The 16,629-nt window shown below is 47.4% G+C and overlaps 1 protein-coding gene across 2 annotated transcripts in view; it reads left to right on the forward strand.

Annotated features, from left to right (window-relative positions):
• Positions 1 to 2,212: 2,212 nt before the first annotated feature.
• The window catches only part of slc1a4 (solute carrier family 1 member 4), a 60,633-nt gene continuing 46,216 nt past the window's right edge, over positions 2,213 to 16,629 (forward strand). Inside the window, exons 1-2 of one of the 2 annotated variants that reach the window (XR_010976142.1) lie at positions 2,213 to 2,849; positions 3,219 to 3,872. Coding sequence is in view for 1 of the 2 variants with exons in the window: in XM_068044258.1 (XP_067900359.1) it covers positions 3,316 to 3,872 (557 nt within the window). In the remaining variant the exon portion in view is untranslated. The remainder of the gene's footprint in view (positions 2,850 to 3,218; positions 3,873 to 16,629) is intronic. The other variant, XM_068044258.1, reaches the window with a different exon arrangement.

The raw sequence follows: 16,629 nt of genomic DNA on the forward strand, positions 1-16,629 counted from the left end.
ACTCGGTGGGAGAGCATTTCGGTGATAGTGATCACAACTCCCTGACCTTTACTATAGTCATGGAGAGGGATAGGAGCAGACGGGATGGGAAAATATTTAATTGGGGGAGGGGGAATTACAATGCTATTAGGTAGGAACTGGGGAGTATAAATTGGGAACAGATGTTCTCAGGGAAATGCACAACAGAAATGTGAAGGTTGTTTGGGGAGCACTTGCTGCGACTGCTGGATAGGTTTGTCCCGATGAGGCAAGGAAGGGATGGTTGGGTGAAGGAACCTTGGATGACAAGAAATGTGGAACAGCTAGTCAAGAGGAAGAAGGAAGCTTACTTAAGGTTGAGGAAGCAAGGATCAGGCAGGGCTCTACAGGGTTACAAGGTAGCCAGGAAGGAACTGAAGAATGGACTTAGGAGAGCTAGAAGGGGACATGAAAAAGTCTTGGCGGGTAGGATTAAGGAAAACCCCAAGGCGTTCTACACTTATGTGAGGAACAAGAGGATGGCCAGAGTGAGGGTAGGGCCGATCAGGGATAGTGGAGGGAACTTGTGCCTGGAGTCGGAGGAGGTAGGGGAGGTCCTTAATGAATACTTTGCTTCAGTATTCACTAGTGAGAGGGACCTTGTCGTTTGTGAGGACAGCGTGAAACAGGCTGATATGCTCGAACAGGTTGATGTTAAGAAGGAGGATGTGCTGGAAATTTTGAAAGACATGAGGATAGATAAGTCCTCGGGGCCAGACGGGATATACCCAAGGTTATTACGGGAAGCGAGGGAAGAGATTGCCGCGCCTTTGGCGATGATCTTTGCGTCCTCACTGTCCACTGGAGTAGTACCAGATGATTGGAGGGTGGCAAATGTTATTCCCTTGTTCAAGAAAGGGAATAGGGATAACCCTGGAAATTACAGACCAGTCAGTCTTACATCGGTGATGGACAAATTATTGGAGAGGATTCTGAGAGACAGGATTTATGATTATTTAGAAAAACATAGTTTGATTAGAGATAGTCAGCATGGCTTTGTGAGGGGCAGGTCATGCCTCACAAGCCTTATTGAATTCTTTGAGGATGTGACAAAACATGTTGATGAAGGAAGAGCAGTGGATGTGGCGTATATGGATTTTAGCAAGGCGTTTGATAAGGTTCCCCATGGTAGGCTCATTCAGAAAGTAAGGAGGCATGGGATACAGGGAAATTTGGCTGCCTGGATACAGAATTGGCTGGCCCATAGAAGACAGAGGGTGTTAGTAGATGGAAAGTATTCAGCCTGGAGCTCGGTGACCAGTGGTGTTCCGCAGGGATCTGTTCTGGGACCTCTGCTCTTTGTGATTTTTATAAATGACTTGGATGAGGAAGTGGAAGGCTGGGTTAGTAAATTTGCCGATGACACAAAGGTTGCTGGAGTTGTGGATGGTGTGGAAGGCTGTTGTAGGTTGCAGCGGAACATTGACAGGATGCAGAGCTGGGCTGAGAAGTGGCAGATGGAGTTCAACCTGGAAAAGTGTGAAGTGATTCATTTTGGAAGGTCGAATTTGAATGCGGAATACAGGCTTAAAGACAGGATTCTTGGCAGTGTGGAGGAACAGAGGGATCTTGCGGTCCATGTCCATAGATCGCTCAAAGTTACCACCCAAGTTGATAGGGTTGTTAAGAAGGCGTATGGTGTGTTGGCTTTCATTAACAGGGGGATTGAGTTTAAGAGCCGCGAGGTTATGCTGCAGCTCTATAAAGCCCTGGTTAGACCACACTTGGAATATTGTGTTCAGTTCTGGTCGCCTCATTATAGGAAGCATGTGGAAGCTTTAGAGAGGGTGCAGAGGAGATTTACCAGGATGCTGCCTGGACTGGAGGGCATGTCTTATGAAGAAAGGTTGAGGGAGCTAGGGCTTTTCTCATTGGAGCGAAGAAGGATGAGAGGTGACTTGATAGAGGGGTACAAGATGATGAGAGGCATAGATAGAGTGGATAGCCAGAGACTTTTTCCCAGGGCGGAAAGGGCTATCACCAGGGGGCATAATTTTAAAGTGATTGGAGGAAGGTTTCAGGGGGATGTCAGAGGTAGGTTCTTTACACAGAGAGTGGTGGGTGCGTGGAATGCGCTGCCAGCGGTGGTAGTAGAAGCAGATACATTAGGGACATTTAAGCGACTCTTGGATAGGTACATGGATGATAGTAGAATGAAGGGTAGGTAGTTAGTTTGATCTTAGAGTAGGTTTAAAGGTCAGCACAACATCGTGGGCCGAAGGGCCTGTACTGTGCTGTACTGTTCTATGTTCTATGTGATTCATTGTGGATGGTTTATTGCTAACCCATTTGTGCTGCTCTCCATTGATGTTTGTATGCTTAGCTACTTTATATATAGGGAGAAATGTATTTTAAATCGGACAGTGTTTTAATGGCATTAGTTTGGCTATCCATTTTATATGCAAATTAATTGTCCCCATGTCTGTGGCAGAGTCAATAATTTTGTCAACTGTCTGTGGTGCAAAATGTCAGTGCCTGTCTCTGACTATGTCCTCTGTCCCATACCGGTATTTCCTGTAAAAAAAATCCATCTAATTTGCATTCCAGAGGGTGAAAGGTGGTTGGCAAAACTGGCTCCAAGATACTGTCAAGGCAAAGTTAAAGAAATTTTAATAAAACTCCCAGAACAATGTCCTGCCTTTGAGAGTGAGATTCACAGTGTGATTGTTAACTTTCTGGATTGAGTGAGAATGTCAGGATTCTAAATGATGTATTGAACAGGATCCTGAGCAGATGAATTCCCATTAATACTGGAAATGCAGCAACTTTAAGGCTCACGGTGAATTTGAAGTGGGAGGTGAAGTTTTTTTCCCGTTCTGTCGAGATAAATGGTGAGTAATTTGTTCGGAATCTTACTGCGGATCCGCTTCCCTTCCCCATTTTCTTTGCTAATTCGGACCTGCGACATGGATTTGCTATTATTTTCCCGGCAAATTCCCGGTCATTATTATGCAGTGGACATCTCAATATTTCTTTACCACTTCCCTCCAGGAATTGGCAGTGGGGATGGGAGGTGTTTTTGAGGAATGCTGATTAATGGTGGTCAGTATTCTGGGGGGTGGTGAGAGTTTTTCCTGCAAACACTGAACCTTTCCAATCAGCTGAGTTATTAACCAAACCTAACAGTGTCTGTACATCGGGGCGTGCCTGTTGTAATACTAGAACTGGTTGCATCACTTCCCCACCTCTCTCTTTCACAGCCACACACTACTGAAGCATTGCTGCATTGTGCCAGTGTCAGGAACACATCAGCACAAGCTCCTTCCCAACACACAGTCGCTAGAAATATACTGCAACATGCAGAAAGGACCGGAGCAGACTGCTAATGGGCATGTTGTAATGAAGAGCCGCCCTGCTTGTACCATTGCAGGCTTGGATAGACTTGGGGTGCAGAATGCTACAGAGGGAAGCAAGGAGAAGCAATCAGCCATGGTCAAGGTGCTGTCTTTCCTGAAGAGAAACTCTCTGGTGCTATTCACAGTGTCTGGGGTGCTGCTTGGAGTGGCAGTCGGGCTGGCAGTGAGGAAACTGCACATCTCTCAGACACACATGGTTTACTTTGCCTTCCCTGGAGAGATCCTCCTCCGGCTACTGAAGATGGTGATCCTACCTGTGGTTTTCTGCAGCCTTGTGTCAGGGGCAGCGAGTCTGGACACCAGAGCTCTGGGCAAACTGGGTGGTAGAGCCATCATCTTCTTTGCCTTCACCACCCTCTTCGGCTCAGGTGTGGGGGTCACCCTGGGGCTGATCATCAAACCGGGTCAACACTCCCAGAGTGGGCAGAGCAGCACCCCAGCGCTGAGTTCACCAATCCCCTCCAAAGAAGCAACCGACACCTTCCTGGACCTTTTCAGGTAAGAAAGGAGGTCAGATTCCGTTAACTGGGCTTGTTCTCCTTAGTGCAGAGAAGGTTAAGGGTAGTTTTGATAGAGGTGTTCAAAATTATGAAGGGTTTTGATAGAGTAAATAAGGAGAAACTGTTTCCTTTGACAAGTAAGTTAGGAACCAGAGGACACAGATTTAAAATAATTGGCAAAAGAAACTGAGAGGGAGGGGAGGCAGATGAGGAGAATTCTTTTAACACAGTGAGTTGTTGTGATCTGGAACGTGCTGCCTGAAAGGGCGGTGGAAGCAGATTCAATAATAACTTTCAAAAGGGAACTGGATAAATACTTGGAAAGGAAAATTTGACGTGTTATGGGGAAAGAGCGGGGAAGAGTGGGACTAATTGGATAGCTCTTTCAAAAAGCTGGCAGAAGCATGATGGGCTGAATGGCCTCCTGTTCTGTATCAGTCTATGAGATGGCCCATGTTTATTCATTAGGGAGATGCTGCAGAAACTGGACACATCATTGCATATCATTGGGAACATGGGCAGCTTGAGGTCAACAGTGTTCCACAGGGGTGTGGCAGTTAGTGCTGGGAGCTTATATTTGAGGAAAATTGATGTCTTCCTGTTGTACGTTAAATAGTTGATCGAAATGACAGCAGATGTGCAGAGCTCAGGGTTTCTGTTGCATTGATTTAGATGATTATATTTTCCCTGGTGAAGAGTGTATCTGATTGGTGCTGAGCACCACAGGTTCTTGTGTAACTCAAAGCATTGCTTGGGATTCAAAATTCCGGAGGTGACAGGCTGACATGGACAAACAGCTTCAGACGTCTGTCTTGGTCACTGACTCTGTCTTGGTTTCCATCTCACTCTCTGTCTCTGTCTCAGTTTCCATCTCTGTCTCGGTCTCGGGGGGGTGGGGGGGGGGGAATCTTAACTTGAACCTAATTGGCAGATTTGAACCAGTCTGGTGGGAATGCTGGAGAAGAGGCTGCAGGACCAAGACATCTGACCCAGGGTGGCTGAGCCTCAAACAATGGGGAAGGTGTGCTGGGGTAATCCGACTCTTGGTCAAGGTGGGGTGGTGTTGTATCCCTGACATCAAGGGGGTCCTGAACCCTGACTCTGTGGGGGGGTCCCTGATCCTTGAGCCCAGGGGGGGGTCTCTTTCTCTGTCCTTGGGGGTTTGATCCCTGATCCCATGGGTGTCTGATTCAGAGGGGGAGGGGAGGGTTAGAGATTGGAAGCTGGGGTAAGGTTGGACTCTGGGTGGGGTTGATTGGGGAGAGATGAGAGGGTTCGGGGTGGGGGGGGGGGTGGATTTCAATCGTGGGGGCTGACCGAGGCAGGTACACTGTATCCAGAAGCTGTGGAAAGGCAGTCAGCTCTTGGATTCAGCAGCCCATGTTTTCCTGTAGCTGACAAGTTTCCCAAGGCTCAGAAACCTGTCTCGCTGGAGTTAAATTTGAAATAGTGGATCAATAGCAGGCCCACCACCTCATTATAATATTTAAATTGCCAAACTCCCTCCCACCGCCAGGAGCAGGTTGATCACCCATCCCCTGTCTCAACTCTGTTAAAAGCATAAGTGGGTGGGATTGAGGCAGGTTACAATTGGGATTCAGATTTTGAACACTGTAACCCCCACCCAGCCCAAACCCACCCACTTTTTGGGGTTAAAACTCGGCCCTCAGTTGCTGCCGCGGTTTCGGTTTTAATATCAGTCACTGTCTCAGTCCGTTTTGTGTTGTCTTTAGTTGCGGCTCGGGTTTTATATAGAATTACATAGAATGTACAGGCAGAAACAGGCCGTTCGGCCCATTCAGGCTATGCTAGTGTTCCTGCTGCACTTTAGCCTGATCCCACCCCTCTTCATCTCATCCTATCAACATATCCTTCTATTCCTTTCTCCCTCATGTGTTTATCCCGCTTCCCCTTAAATGTATCAACACTATTCACCTCAATCACTCCCTGTGGTCGGGAGATCCACATTCTCACCACTCTCTGGGAAAAGAGTTAAATTATAAGGAGAGATTACATGAACTAGGATTGTATTCGCTCAAATATAGAACATTAAGGGGTGATTTGATTGATTTTTTTTTAGGGTTTTGAAAGGAATTGTTAGGGTAGATAGAGAGAAACTTTTCTTTGCTGGTGAGGGAGTCTAACCTTCAAATCAGAGCTGGCCCATTCAGGAGAGAAATTAGGAAACATTTCTTCACACAACGGGTGGTAGAGGTGTAGAACTCTCTTCCAGGAAAAGCAATAGATGCTCTCTCAATCAATCATTTAAAATTCAAGATCACTGGACCTTTGCTAGACCAGAAGTATGGAGCCAAAGTGGATGGATGGAGTTAGGATACAGATCAACTGTAATCTCATTGAATGGCAGAACAGACTCAAGGGGCTGAATGGCCTCATCCTATTCCTATGTAATGAAGTTTCTCCTGAATTCCTTATTGGATTTATTAGTGACTATCTCATATTTATCATCTTCCCTTCAAGTGGAAACATCTTCTCTACATCTACCCTATCAACCCCCTGCATAATTTTAAAGACCTCTATTAGAGCACCCCTCAGCCTTCTTTCTCTAGAGAAAAGACCCCCAATCTGTTCAGTCTTTCCTGATAATTGTATCCTCTTAGTTCTGCTATTATCCTTGTAAATCTTGTTTTACACCTTTTCAGGTGCCTCGATATCGTTTTTGTAATATGGAGGTAGAAGTGTGCACAGTAGTCTGCAGTCTAACCAAGGTTTCATATAAGTTTGATATAACTTCTCTGCTTTTCAATTATATCCCCCAGAATTAAACCCCAGTGCTTGGTCTGGGTTTTTATTTATGGCCTTACCAAGCTGCATCACTAATTTATGTGATTTGTGAATGTGTTTCCCACTAGGTTCCTTCAATCTCTACCCCATTTAGACTCTCATTATCCAAGCAACATGTGGCCTCCATAAACTTCCTCCCAAAATCCGCCCCATCAGTCTTGTCTATATTGAAGTTCATTTCAATATAGTTTCAACTTCAATACTGACATTTGGGTGGTCTTTATTTGAATTGTGCACATGTGAACCTTTCCCCACGCGTGAACCTTTCCCCACGCGTGAACCTTTCCCCACGCGTGAACCTTTTCCACACACATAATGTTCCCAAATGTTGAAACCTTTATTTTTGCCAAATAAATACTAGTGTTTGCCTGTTTTATTTCTGAAGCTCTTTTTATACCTCCCTCACTAATCCCCACCTCAACACTGAGATCTTTAGAGTAGAAACTGAACAAGGAGGGGCGTTGAAGCTGCAGCTTCGGGGCCTGTACAATAGGCACGAGGTTAACACCAACAGCTGCTGAGACCCAGATAGCACAGAGATCACGGAGAACACGGAGAGCTGGGAAGTTGCATCAGAGAGGCAGCAAAGCTGATAAGAATATTTCTAACAAACACTGAAACCGATTTTTTTCAATTCAATTTTACACCCTATTCCAGAGCGATAAACATAAAGGAAAATTGGACACAGAACTATAATCTGACATGTTGGAAAAGTTTGTTACATTTTCAGTGTCCTTAAACAAGTCAATGTGAATCTAATGGCTCCTACATTAGGGTTAAGTATCACATCTAATTAACAAGATCCATTTGATCATGGTAGTTGAGAATATTGTTCTGAATGGCTGAACATGTTCAAACTCAGTCAACATGCTTCTGAAACCCTTTCATCTGTGACCAGATGTCAGTTCATTAACCCTCCAATATATTAATTGCTGTGAATTGTTCTCTGTTTACCTGGAATGCTGTGTACAGTTTTGTTCCCCCATATTTAAGAAAGGATATACTGGCATTGGAGGCAGTTCAAAAGAGATTCACTAGGCTGATTCCTGGGATGAAGGGGGTGACTTATCAAGAATGGCTAAACAGGTTAGGCCTTTATTCAATAGAGTTTAGAAGAATGAGAGGTGATCATATTGAAACGTACAAGATTCTGAGGGGGCTTGACAGGGTAGATGTTGAGAAGATGTTTCCACTAGTGAGGAAATCTCGAACTAGGGGACATAGTTACAGAATAAGGGGACACTCATTTAAAACTGAGATGCGAAGGAATTTCTTCTCTCAGAGGGTAGTGAATGTCTGGAATTCTCTACCCCAGAGAGTTGTGGAGACTAGATCACTGAAAGTATTTAAAGAGGAGGTAGATAGATTTTTGAAATATCGGGGAGTTGAGGGCGATGAGGAGCTGGCACGAAAGAAGAGTTGAGGTCTGGGGCAGATCAGCCATGATATTATTGAATGGCAGGTCAGGCTTGAGGGGCTGAATGGCCTACTGCTCCTATTTCTTATTTTCATATGTTTGAGTTAGGTGGTGAATTTTGAATGCTGCGATGTGCTAGAGAAACGAGATAATGGCCTGTACCATTAGTAGAAGCTGAGACCAAAGGGCAGTCATTAGCTCTGCTTGTTCTGAACTGGGGATCTTTCAGATTGATCTGGTGATCATCAGTATGCTGATTCACTACACTTAGTTGTCTCTTTTATTACTTTCAACCTCAACACAATTGATCTAAGAACAACAAAGTCAGACACGATGGGCCAAGTGGCCTCTTTCTGTGCTGTAAACCTTTTATGATTCTAAGAGTGCCCTGGTTAGAATGCATGTTTGACATTGGCAGTTTTATGTCACGCCGATGTCAGACATAAATTATAATACAGCAATTTTTTCAAAGTTGAAAATGTGTCACTGGAAGTGAGACCATTGGGCTGCACCCATAGCTGGAGTGTAGAACTTTCAACTTGTACGATAGTCGAGCTTCCCACAATACGTTGGCTCCCGGTCTGGCAGTAGCTCAATTTTAAAATTCACATCCTTGTTTTCAAATCCCTCCATGATCTTGCCCCTCCCAATCTCTGTAACCTCTTACAGCCGTTAATATCTCTGCGCTGCTCCAATTCTGGCCCCTTGTACATTCTCAATTTCCATCGCTCCAACATTGGCGGCCGTGTCTTCAGCTGCCTGGGTCCTAATCTCTGGAATTCCCTCCCTAAACCTGTCCGCCCCTCTCTCTTCTCCTTTAAGATGCTGCTTAAAACCTCCCTCTTTGACCAAGCATTTGGTCACCTGTCATAATACCTCCTTTTGTGCCTCAGTGTCAAACTTTGCTTAATAATAGTTCCTATGAAATGTCTTGGGACATTTTACTATGTTAAAGGTGCCACAGAAATAAAAGTTGTTCTAATCTTTACAAATCTAATGGCTGATAAAAGGTAACAGTCCTGTCGTCAAAAACTCAAACAAAACCAAAGCACCGTAATCACACCTTGGGCTGGATTTTGTGCTGGAGGCGGGGCTCCCAGCACTGGGCTGGAAAGGTGTGGGGATCCCCACCTCTGTCTTTTCGTAGTTTGTGAAGCAGCGCCTGGAGTGGCTATAAAGGCCAATTCTAGAGTGACAGACTCTTCCACAGGTGCTGCAGATAAAATTGGTTGTCGGGGCTGTTACACAGTTGACTCTCTCCTTGCGTTTCTGTCTTTTTTCCTGCCAACTGCTAAGTCTCTTCGACTCACTATTCTTTAGCCCCGCGTTTATGGCTGCCCGCCAGCTCTGGCGAACGCTGGCAACTGACTCCCATAACTTGTGGTCAATGTCACAGGACTTCATGTCACGTTTGCAGACGTCTTTAAAGCGGAGACATGGACGGCCGGTGGGTCTGATACCAGTGGCGAGCTCGCTGTACAATGTGTCCTTGGGGATCCTGCCATCTTCCATGTGGCTCACATGGCCAAGCCATCTCAAGCGCTGCTGACTCAGTAGGGTGTATAAGCTGGGGATGTTAGCCGCCTCGAGGACTTCTGTGTTGGAGATACGGTCCTGCCACCTGAAGCCAAGGGTTCTCCGGAGGCAGCGAAGATGGAATGAATTGAGACGTCACTCTTGGCTGACACATGTTGTCCAGGCCTCGCTGCCGTAGAGCAAGGTACTGAGGATACAGGCTTGATACACTTGGACTTTTGTGTTCCGTGTCAGTGCGCCATTTTCCCACACTCTCTTGGCCAGTCTGGACATAGCAGAGGAAGCCTTTCCCATGCGCTTGTTTAATTCTGCATCTAGAGACAGGTTACTGGTGATAGTTGAGCCTAGGTAGGTGAACTCTTGAACCCATTCCAGAGCGTGGTCGCCGATATTGATGGATGGAGCATTTCTGACGTCCTGTCCCATGATGTTCGTTTTCTTGAGGCTGATGGTTAGGCCAAATTCGTTGCAGGCAGCCGCAATCCTGTTGATGAGACTCTGCAGACACTCTTCAGTGTGAGATGTTAAAGCAGCATCGTCAGCAAAGAGGAGTTCCCTGATGTGGACTTTCTGTACTTTGGTCTTCGCTCTTAGACGGGCAAGGTTGAACAACCTGCCACCTGATCTTGTGTGGAGGAAGATTCCCTCTTCTGAAGACTTGGACGCATGTGAGAGCAGCAGTGAGAAGAAGGTCCCAAACAGTGTAGGTGCGAGAACACAGCCCTGTTTCACGCCACTCAGGATAGGAAAGGGGTCTGATGAGGCGCCGCTATGCTGAATTGTGCTCTTCATATTGTCATGGAATGAGGTGATGATACTTAGTAGCTTTGGTGGACATCCGATCTTTGCTGGTAGTCTGAAGAGACCACGTCTGCTGACGAGGTCAAAGGCTTTGGTGAGATCAATGAAAGCAACGTAGAGGGGCATCTGTTCACGGCATTTCTCCTGTATCTGACGAAGGAAGAATAGCATGTCAATGGTGGATCTCTCTGCTCGAAAGCCACACTGTGCCTCAGGGTAGACACGTTCAGCCAGCTTCTGGAGTCTGTTTAAAACGACTCGAGCGAAGACTTTGCTAAGCAGGGAGATTCCACGGTAGTTGTTTTATAGCAATTAGCAATTTTATACATAACACTTTGATCCTGTAATCCTCAGGCCACAGTTTCCCAGTCTTGGCTCTCCGGTAAATACTTTGTCTTCATTCTGATTTAGAAATAACTTCTCAAACAAATGACAAAGTCTTAGTTATTATTTTTAATGGCACATCTGAATAAACAAAGAAAATTACAATTATTTTTATTCCCCCATTTTTGCTGTCAATGTAATTTTTAGAGTTTTGTCCTTTAATGTTTTTTGCCTGTTTTGTGATCATTGACAGGAGCAGGAGGTTCTGATAACTCAACCAAACGTTTCTGTCTGTTCGCTGGTGACACTTTGCAGAGTCTCTGAAGTTAGACTGCTGTTAAGTAAAACATCTGTATTCTTTGCTGTATGTTGAAAACTGATCAAAATATAAATGTAATGTAAACAAACCCAGGCTGATCGGTTACCTGATTTTGTCACTTTGTTAGAAAACAAGGATTCACAGAAATTCAGCTCTGATTTTGTATGCAGACCCTTTCAAGATCATTAACTGCTGCCCTCTCAGCCAGTCTTTACACAAAAACATTTACAGGGAAAATCAAATGACTTAGAAAGCAATCCTTTGCCTGATCCACAATGAATAACCTCCTCAGTACTGCTTAGCAGTTTTTTTTATTAATCTCCTTGACTTTCTCTTGTAGCGAACCAGCACAGACACGATGGGCTGAATGGCCTCCTTCTGTGCTGTAACCATTCTATGATTCCAATTTACAGGTTCAGTAATATTGTACAATAAAAATTGGATCAGTAAATTGGTAGACTGTATTGAACAGCTGAAGGACTGTTTTACACAAAGAGACAGAAACAGAATTGAAATTTGCTATCTTAAAAATGCTTTCCTTATCAATACACGGTAGAATAGATCAACACTTTTTCTAATGTTTAAAACCTAGGCATTTTGCAAACAAGGAGCCTAGGGTTAGGCTCAATGCCTTGATATAGAAATCACTGAAATAAATATGGACAGTTGCTGTGTGGGAGTGAATTGTCCAAATACTTTCTCACGAGAAGTAAAGGCCGATGAGAAGCCTTGACTGCACACTGTCAAACTGCATTCAGGTGCAGAAAGACTGTTGTTGAATGTGTGAAACAGGAGGGGGTTTAACATGTGCATAAAATGTCCCATTCACACATGCTCTAGTGCAAAACAGGCACATTTCTGGGATAAAAACAAGAAATGCTGGAAATACTCAGCAGGTCTGGCAGCATGTGTGGAGAGAGAAGCAGAGTTAACGTTTCAGGTCAGTGACCCTTCATCAGAACTGGGACACATTCTGGGAATGTGCATAGTGATTTTCTGAATGGCCTTGCCCATCTCTTATTTTAACCTGGGTAAAAGTTGATTGCCATAGCTGCCGGGGGCTGGTATAAATAGAACTGTACCCCAGAAACATCAGCACTTTCAGCAGATTATGGGGAAAGTGGGGGCGGGGTGACTGAGAGAACGAAAGCAAGCTTTGGACTGTGCGTACAATTTAAATTACGATATAATAACTCAGTATTTTAATTCCTCATTTATAACAACTGCTTGAAGGACCTCCGTGTTCTTGCAGCTTTCCCACTGAACACAGCAACAAACTCTGGAAAATCTGCTGATGATTTAATAATACAATTATTGGGCAGAAGTTTGCCATGGGGAGGGGCATTCGGATGATGAGGTTTTGGGAAAATTCAGAGAATTGCATGTTGGGATGGCTCCCTGACACTGTCGCGCCTCCAAGCGTGTTTCCCGGGGAGGGGGGTCTGCCACAGGAAGGGGCAATCCACTGCACCGAGGTGGGCAGCCAGTTAAGGCCCCAGTGATGGGACATTTTCAGAACCCCCAGCCTTTTCCTGGCGTCGGACGGCCCCCCACCAGCTGCCAGCTGAGTCTGGAGGTCGACAGTAACTTGGAGGCAGCCTCCCAGCTCCCGGTGACAGGCCAAAGAACCATCAATGTCTCCTCTCGCTGGCTCAGCCGCAGGAATGAAAAAGCCGCAGCCGTGATCAAAACCATCGCTGTGGAGGAGTTCCTCCCTCAAAACCATCGCTGTGGAGGAGTTCCTCCCTCAAATCCATCGCTGTGGAGGAGTTCCTCCCTCAAATCCATCGCTGTGGAGGAGTTCCTCCCTCAAATCCATCGCTGTGGAGGGGTTCCTCCCTCAAAACCATCGCTGTGGAGGGGTTCCTCCCTCAAAACCATCGCTGTGGAGGAGTTCCTCCTTCAAAACCATCGCTGTGGAGGGGTTCCTCCCTCAAATCCATCGCTGTGGAGGGGTTCCTCCCTCAAATCCATCGCTGTGGAGGAGTTCCTCCCTCAAATCCATCGCTGTGGAGGAGTTCCTCCCTCAAATCCATCGCTGTGGAGGAGTTCCTCCCTCAAATCCATCGCTGTGGAGGAGTTCCTCCCTCAAATCCATCGCTGTGGAGGAATTCCTCCCTCAAATCCATCGCTGTGGAGTGGCTTCTCCCTCAAATCCATCGCTGTGGAGTGGCTTCTCCCTCACACCAATGGCCCTAAGAGTTATGCTTTAATTTTATATTTACAGCAGGCTTCTGGGAGCGCTTCCATTTTGAGCTCACCTTTCTCACCTTTCTGCCTCAGCAGCGCCCACCTCTCCTGCGGCTCTGCCAGCTGGATGATGCCGTGGGCTCAATCACTGGGCTTCCTACCTTCGGAACCTGCCGCCATCCTTAACTAGATGCAAACATGGAGGCAGCCGATTGGGAGCCCGCCTCACCTGAGGTTGTGCTGGCCAGCACCTTGATGACAAGCACAGGCTCAGGACCTGCATTTGGTCCCGACATCAAGTTCCCGACATGCACAGGAAAATTCAGCCAGATTGGGGATTCTGTTGGCAAAGTGTGGATAGAAAACTGGCATTTTCAGAAAATGAATTGATCTCAGGGACACCTGACTTCTTAAGATGGTTCGATCAGTTGGAAAAGACATTGGAGCCAGAAACTATGGCTGGTTGGGATTTATCTGTCAATGTAGGGCAAGTGAATACAGAAACACGGCAGGATCTTCTTCTCCTGCTGCTGGAAGCAGTAGCAGGTGAGGGAAATGGCGGCCTCCACACACGGGTCCCGCGCCGCTGCCATCTTGCGTCTGGTGTCTACTTACCATATGCATGACCTCTGAGAAAGAGATACACTTAGAGGATGCACCATCCCATGACACTCCTGCATCCTCCACCAGAAAAGATACTGTCATCTCAGTGGGTAACTGATTCGGAGTCACAAGCTGGTGAGAGCACCACACACACGCTCGAGCAGCTGGCTGAGGCTGAGATAGCCGAGGCCTCTGACAGTTGCAGGACTGTAGGTGGCCAGGCCCAGGCTGAGCCCCTCATTATGAGCCTCTGATGTCGCCAGCACAGGGCATGCTGGACTTGCAGGGAAGGTAAGGTAACATCTGACGGAGATGCCAGAGGCCATGCACAGCCTTGAGCAGACGATGGAGGAGTCCATCCATGCCATGACTGCTGCCATGTCTCAGGCATGTGGGTGCAAGGCTTCCTCTATGGAGAGGATGGTGACCCTCATGAAGAGCCACATTCCACAGATGCACCGTGACCTGCAAACCCTCACCTTGGGCATGACTTCACATCAGCAGTGACTGGACGAGAGAAGGACCAGGAGCATGGAGAGTGTTCCCAGCTCCCAGTCCTTCCCAGAGAGCATTGTGGTTCCAATGAGCCTTGAGAAGGAGGAGGAGAGGCTGCGCTCCACATCTGGAGTCTCTCCTCAAGGCGATTCGAGGGTGGACACGGACTCCTCAGCTCCTCCACCAGTGAGTCCAGCTCCAGCAGCCACGACACCTGAGGACAGTCCTGCACTGGTGCAGGAAGCCTTCAGGCAGCCAGGGCCCTCCAGACCTCAGGCACCCAGAGGACGACTGCCAAAGTCATCCCAGGCCAAGGGGGCATCCTGATCAGCAGCCTGCCTCCAGTCCAGCTGCAGAGGTCACACTGCGACGGAGCAGCCGCAAACATAGTAAAAAGAAACCATGACACACGGGTGAGCAGTCTGTGCCACTTGCAGTTTAATTAAATGTGCTTTTCTGACAACTTCAGCCTTTGCCGTTTGAATAGCACATTGCAACATGGATTGACTATATGTCTTGCCATTTCATTATAAGCCTGGCAGTACTGCCAGTGTGAGGAATAACATTACTGCCATGCCAGTATGCTTGATGCAGTCACATGCGCAATGGCTCAGTCAGCTGCAGCCAGTCATGTTGGAGAGGCAGCAGACTTCAGACGAGATGAAGGACAGTGGCATGTGGTGTGAGGAGCACTTGTTCCATTTCAGGGATTATGGAAGTGCTCAGTGATCAGACATTGTTGTACATCCCTTGCTCGTTGCTCACCGTGTCTGCGCTCCATCAATACTCTTCATCCTGCCAGGCGCAGCTGCTGCTGGATCCCATCTGTGTCCGCATCGTCCAAAGATGTCGCCTGCTCCCGCACCTCATCATCCTGCAAGGCTGCCCCCCTCTCTAATGCGATAATGTGCAGAATGCAGCAGACAGCAACGATGGGCAACCCTTTCTGGTGCGTACTGTAGGGTCCCACTCGATCTATCCAGGCAGCAGAAGCACATCTTCAGCATGTTGATGGCCTGCTCAATGGTAGCTTGTGTGGAGCCGTGGCAGGCGTGTAGCACTATTCTGCATCACTGGTGGGGTTTCTCACCAGTGTTAGAAGCCATGTCAGCAAGGGTTAGCCCTTGTCCCCAAGAATCCACCCTTGAATTTGAACGGGTGGAGTGAACAGCAGCAGCACCTGGGACTGATTCAGGAGGAAGGAGTCATGGAAGCTGCCTGGGAAGCGGGCACACACTTGCAGGAAGCACTTCCTGTGGTCACGTACTAGCTGCACTTTGAACGAGTGAAAGCCCTTTCTATTGAGGTATGCAGCTGGTTGTTCCATTGGAGCCTCAATGGCCACATGCCTGCAGTCGATGACCCCTTTCACCTGTGGGAATCTCACAATGGACCCAAATCCAATGACCCTCTCGGCCTGACTCTCAGGGTCCGTCCTGAAGCACAGATGGTCGCCGGTCCTCCTGTACAAGGCATCAGTGACCTCCCTGATGCAGCGGAGTACTGCTGATTGCGAAACCCCACACAAGTCGCCAGTGGATGCCTGGAATGATGCAGAGGTGTAGAAGTTTAGGGCCACCGCAACTTTGAGGGCCACAGGCATAGGGTGACCACCAAAGCCCAGTGACTGCAGGTCAGTATTCAGCAGTGTGCAGAGGTGTGTCACTGCCTCTCTGGACATCTGCAGTCGTCTCTGACACTGGCGCTCCAACATCTGTAGGTATGTCTTCTGAGTGCCATAGACTTGCTCGTGTCTCTGGACTAGTCTGTGCCACGGTGGCTGCTGCTACTCACATCTGGGGGTTTGCACATGGGCCACATCTGCTTCTTGGTCCCACCTCCAGTGGATATGCCTCACCATGGCCTGAGGATCCAGAGAGACAGGGTAGACCAGCCCCATCTCTATGATCGAGCTCAACTCGGTTCCTTCACAAGGTCAATGACACCTATCTGGGCAGAGAGTTGTGTAAATTTGTGCTTCAGCACTGTTCCAGCATGAGCTGTATGGTACAGCATGACATTGTCCACATTAACTTGAAGAGCGAGCCAGCCTGACCACCTGTAATATCATTCGAGTTGCCTGCAGTGGATCACTAGAAACAGGAACGTATAACGTTTCACATTTGTGACCCCCACAATAACCGTTCAACCACTTCCAGTGTTGCCCCCCTCCCCCCTCAACATCGGTACCCCCACACACCCCCTCATCCACCATGCTCCGCCCCCGTCCACCCTGCACCCCTCCCTCATCCACCCTACACCCCC

Source organism: Heterodontus francisci, chromosome 13 (assembly GCF_036365525.1).
Source record: "Heterodontus francisci isolate sHetFra1 chromosome 13, sHetFra1.hap1, whole genome shotgun sequence".
NCBI classification, from domain to species: domain Eukaryota; kingdom Metazoa; phylum Chordata; class Chondrichthyes; order Heterodontiformes; family Heterodontidae; genus Heterodontus; species Heterodontus francisci.